The sequence below is a fragment of the Myotis davidii genome, unplaced genomic scaffold (assembly GCF_000327345.1).
Source record: "Myotis davidii unplaced genomic scaffold, ASM32734v1 scaffold46, whole genome shotgun sequence".
Taxonomy (NCBI): domain Eukaryota; kingdom Metazoa; phylum Chordata; class Mammalia; order Chiroptera; family Vespertilionidae; genus Myotis; species Myotis davidii.
Window position 1 is genome coordinate 12605561 of NW_006383006.1, and position 5390 is coordinate 12610950.

Here is a 5390-nt window from a genome sequence, read left to right on the forward strand (position 1 = left end):
ACTGAGTCTGCCCCCTGAGTGTGTCCCTTATGGATCTGAGGAGTTGTAATCTGATGGTCCCACTCTGACCACTGGGTACACTAGTTCTTGGATCTCTAAGGAAGTGCTAATTTAGCCTCTGCCTGAGTCTACCCAGCAGGAGCTATGGAGAGATCTGCAGATTCCTCTTCTTTGTTTGGAGTTTGGAGGTGTCCAGATGAGGCCCAGCTGTGAAGCAATGCAAGCTTGGGCATTGGGCCTTCTTTTGAAAGTTCTGGGTCTCTCTGACCCAGCTGCAGTTTGTTAGGTAATTTTAGATTGCAAAGGGCCAGGCCTTTCATATGCAAAAGCCTCTGCACACCGCTTGCGTGGCACGGGGTCTCAGGGGATTAACAGGGCGAAGCAAACAGTTATGGCTGCTCCCCAGTCCTACCCTAAGAGGCCCCACATCTCAGTGTCCCGGTAATCGCTGCAAGCACCTCTGAGAGAAAGCCGCCCTCAAGTTCCCACCGATGCCAGACAGTTCAGTTTCTCCCCAATTGAGTCTGGTCCCCAGAGACTCGCCTGGAACTAGAGTTCAGAGCAGTCTGGAGCTTGAGACTCCCTCCAGATTGAAAAAGACAACCATGTCCTCAGTTGCCAGCCCTTGCCACGTGCGCCTCCGTACCTCTGCACTTCCGCACCTCCTCTGGCTCTCAGTGTGCTTTTCTCTTTCCTTCTAGTTGTAGAATTTCCACCCAGCCAGTCTTCCTGTGGTTCTGGATGATGTCCGTTTTGCCTTTTAGTTGTATTTTTGAAGTTGTTGTGCGAGGTAGCAATTTCTGGTGTTTACCTATGCCGCCATCTTGGTTTCTCTCCATTGTTCATTTTCTTAACAAGCTTCCTAGGTGATGACTGTAGGTGAAGGGACTGTGTGGTGACCTTGTGAGGTTTCCTCAGATGTGTTACGTGGTCATCTGTGAGCAGCTGCCTCCTGGAGTCCGGGTTCCTGATGGGTGTGGCCTTAACACTGCCTGGCCCTTCTTCCCCCTCTGCAGGTTCATGGAGTTTGAGGCTGAGGAGGAGATGCAGAATAATAACACACCAATGGTGAATGGGTCCCAGGGTTTGCCTCCTGCAGCCCCTCTGAAAGTTGATCCTCCAGCGCCCCCGGCCCCTGAGGTTTGCCAGCAACCAGGTAAGGCTACCAGTTCTAACAGAAGCCTTACACCAGAGGCTCAAAGGAAGGCATACGGAAAGCAAGCGTGGGTTGGGGAAGGCATTGCCCTTGCTTCTGCCTCTTTTCCTCCAGAGGGTGGCATTAGATGTTCCAAACAGGGCAAATATAGGAGACTAGGTTCACCAGTTCCCTTGGTCCCAATCTAGGTATGGATCTTGGCCAAGTAAACCAACTACTCTCTCATCAAGGCTGTAAGTGCAGCCCATAATACCTCATCTGCCTAAGAAATGGGGCCTGGATTAGGGGACTTATTGGAATTTCGGGGTTGCAAAATTCTTCATACAATGGCTCTCTCTCAGGCCCTGCAGCCCCTCGATTTTTTCCCATGGGTGGTGCTTTCTGGGGTGGTCCTATCCAGCCTGGAGCCATTTGTGTTCTCCCATGGGGTTGGGAGGCAGAAGCTGTAGTCTTGGTGCCACTTTCCATTCCCCCTTTGCATCTCTTCCCGTAGTGTATATCCCCAAGAAGGCAACCTCCAAGTCACGGACCCCCCGCCGGCGGCAGCGCAAAACCCAGAGGCCTCCAGTTCCCGAGGCACCCAAGGAAATCCCACCAGAAGCTGTGAAAGAGTATGCTGACATCATGGAAGGGCTGGTGGGGAGCCACTTGGCCACTGGGGAGTCGGATGGAAGACCGAAAGAGGAGGAGCAGCCACAGAAGGAGCAGTCGCAGGAGGAGGAAGGGCTGTATCCAGATCCAGATCTCCTGAACTACCTCGAGGAGCTGTGTTTGCAGGAGGACTTTGTCTCCAAGGTGGGGGCCGGGCCTGGAGGTCTGGTTTCTAGTAGATCCTGGAGTGGGAACTCCAGGGAACCGGAGATCTAGGGTTCTGCCCTCGACTCTGTTCTGTACTGAGCAATGCATGTGTATGTATGCATGCACGTGAATGTGTACAGCTGGTGGTGGTCATGGCTTATAACAGCCTTGGGTGGGGAAGGCACTTATGGCTTCTCGAGAGCCTCTTGGCTCACAAGTTACCTCCTGTCAGACTCATATCACTTTTCCTTCTGTTGCCCAGGTGGAGGCCATCATTCACCCCCAATTTCTGGCAAATATACTGTCCCCAGAAGAAGATTGGGACCCCTTGACTTTAATGGAGGAGCTGGAGCAAGAAGAAGGACTCAGTCTTGCCCAGGTAATCCTGAGGGGTTGGGGGTATCAGAACAGGAAGCTCGCATGTTGTTAACTAACCCTACACTGTCGTGGATGGTATGACTTCTGGAGGTGAACAGCTTCAGGATTGGGCTATGGGTACTGAACAGTAGCTAAGGGACTGTGGACATGCAGGAAAAGGGAAGCGTAAGGGCTCAAAGTGTGGGAATAAGGCCCAAGAAGGCAGAAAAGAGCTATGGTATCTGTCTTTAATACTGTCACTTAAGCCACTTGCTTGCATTCTCTGCCCTGCCCATCCACTCAGCCACCCCTCCCCACATCCATGTGTAGCATAGCAAGCTATGTGTCCATTCTTTTTCCAGCTGGTTCAGAGGCGACTCCTGTCCCTGGAGGAGGAAGAGGATGCAGAGGCAGCTCCAAGTTGCACTGGAACTCAATTGGACTCAAGTGCTTCTGTTTCTGATGAGGATGAAGAAGGGGGTGGACGGCTTCGGCCTTCACCTGGGCATAGGGTGGCTGGGGGCACTGTTTGCCTTGGGAAATCTGCTTCTCTAGGAGAGCGAGCAAGGGAAGTGCATAGTGGGCAGGAATGGGTCCTAGATGGCCCAAGGGGCATGTGCAGAGATGGGAACACCCTGACATCTCCCAGCAGCTGGGACTTGCCCATAGAACTTGCGTCTCCACAGGGAACTCAAGGGTTCTTAGGTACAGAGGGAAGAGGACCTGAAAAGGTTGCAAACCAAATATCCCCACACCCAGGTGACCACGTGGGAGGTGTTGGGTCCCCTGGGCACTTCCTGGTGGCTGACGGGCCTTCTGAGGCTCTGTCCTTTTGCTGGCAGGAAGATCTCCAGCTCGAGATAGATCCCAGTTTGGAAGCGCTGCTCGCAGAGCCAGAGCTGGCTCCTCTGCAAGAACCCGGGCTACCGACAGGGGGTGTTGGAGTGCTGCATCAAGGGCAGGAGCTGCTAGCAGAGCCCCAGGAAGGCTGCTCAGGAGTCATGTGGGGAGGTGACAGAAGTCCTCTTGTGCTTCAGAGCTTTGACCAGAGCTTTTCCCCTAGAGCAGCTGAGGACAAGGACGAGTTTGGGGTCTCGTTCAGTCCAGGACTTTTGTTCAGCAGTGAGATGGATGAAGTGGGCTTAGAGTTGCCCTTACAAATAGAGGACACAGAGAACTTCCAGGATATTGGGGAATATGTACCTGAGCATCAGGGAGGCTTCCAGGCACTGGATCCAAGAGAAACCACAGCACCTGGGGCTCTGGGGAGCAGTCCAATTCTCTGTGGAGGCACAGATGCCACAGATGCCCTAGGAAAGAGGAACTATAGCCTAGCCTTGAGGCCTAAAGAAAATAGAGAACAGAGTCCTGAGACTATACAGGATCTCAGTGATCTGTGGGCTCAAGATTGCCTTCCGTTCCTGGAAGGCAGTATTGATGCCTCCGCACTTTTTTCCAAAGAAATCCTCCTGCCTGCTTGTCAAGGCAATGTCATGATCCTGGGGACCCAGGATGCCTCCACCTTCCCTGAGGCCAGCCAAGAGGCAGGGAACAGAGGCAGTTCCATTTCTCTGTTGGAAACCACAGTTGACAGCAATATACTGGATGTTGGAGGTGGCTGCGACCTCCCGTTAGGGGTCAGTGAGGATACCGGCCCGCTACATTTTACTTATCAGCCCCCAGGAGAGGGCAGGGAGGAGACTGACTTGTTGAATTCAAAAGACCTTGCTCCCTTCCTAGGGAATCAAGAGTCTTATGCACATGGGACTCCCAAGGCAATGTCTTCCCGGGGCCTTTCGAGAACTTCCCCTCGATGGGGAGCCAGGGGTGCCTCAGTTCTGAAAGAAGCCTCTCCTGTTAGAGGAGCAGGCAGTCCAGCAGGTGGGGCCAAAGGAAAGGAGGAGGAGGAGGAAGTGGAGGAAGAGGAGGATGAGGATGATGAAGAGGAAGATGAGGAACTCTCTGGCTTTGCCTACCTCTTGGCCTCTAAACTAAGCCTGTCACCAAGGTGTCCTCCTCTTGGTCCTCACCCTGCTCCAGGCCTGCCCTCCACGGGAGGTCAGGGGCTCCAGAGAGCCTCCTGCTCCCTCTCTGCGGAGGCACGCGGCCCTGGCCAGCCTCCGTATCCTGTTGCTAAGTCTAGGAAGCGAGCTCTAGTTGCAGGTCCAGCACCTACTGGAAAGAGGCCCCACCTGGGAGCAGAACTTGCGGTCTCTGGGGAGAAACCCCTGGCTCTACCCTCACAGCCTCGTAAGAGAAGGCGTGACGGCCTGGGCTCAGGCAGAAGGAAGAAACGCCGCCGTTGCCAGTAGGGAGCAGCGGCACCTTCCTATCCCTCCTGCCAGTCCCTGAAGCCAGGGCCCCTTGAATAGATTTCACCCCAGTTGCACACAAACCAGAGACTTGTTCTCAGTCCTTTGTTTTTGTAGTTCTGCGAAAGTGGTTAGTGTGAGGAGGGAGGTCACAGCAGCTTAGGTTTGAGGAGGTGCCCTGGTGGGAGGGGAGGGCGAAGTACCTTCGAAAGAGTTGTATGAGAACAAAATGAATAAAGGTTTTTTTCTGTTTGAAAGTACTCTCAGTGTGCTGATTTATATTCACTTCTTGGCTCCCAGATGGGGTAAGATGCTCTACAGAAAGGTGGGATGGCCTTGGATTCCACAGATGGACACCTTTCCGGCCGTTAGCCTTATTCAGGCTCTCTGATAAGCCCAGTACCGAGAAATCCCCGTGAGATTTCATCCCGCCCCCTCATCATAGGCCAGGATGTGGGTATTTGGAGGGTTTCTCTGGACAACCTGTCATTGTCTGTTTCCTTTTAAGTCTATATGGAGCCCTGGCTGGTGTGCTCAGTTGTTAGAATGTCAGCTCACACACTGAAGGATTTCATGTTCAATTCCCAGTCAAGGGCATGTACCTGGGTTGCAGGTTCCATCCCCGGCCCAGTGGTCAGGGCACACATGGGAGGCAATCAATAGATGTGTCCCACATTGATGTTTCTCTTTCCTGTCCTCTCCTTTACTCTCTAAAAATCAGTGGAAAAATATCCTCAGGTCAAGGTAAGGATTAAAAGAAGAGAGAT

At 53.1% G+C, this 5390-nt stretch overlaps 1 protein-coding gene across 1 annotated transcript in view; it reads left to right on the forward strand.

Moving 5' to 3' along the window:
• The window catches only part of NUTM1 (NUT midline carcinoma, family member 1), a 12407-nt gene extending 7784 nt beyond the window's left edge, over positions 1 to 4623 (forward strand). The window contains exons 4-7 of the mRNA XM_006778179.2: positions 1017 to 1156; positions 1650 to 1951; positions 2217 to 2333; positions 2674 to 4623. Coding sequence (XP_006778242.1) covers positions 1017 to 1156; positions 1650 to 1951; positions 2217 to 2333; positions 2674 to 4623 — 2509 coding nt within the window. The remainder of the gene's footprint in view (positions 1 to 1016; positions 1157 to 1649; positions 1952 to 2216; positions 2334 to 2673) is intronic.
• Positions 4624 to 5390: the final 767 nt, after the last annotated feature.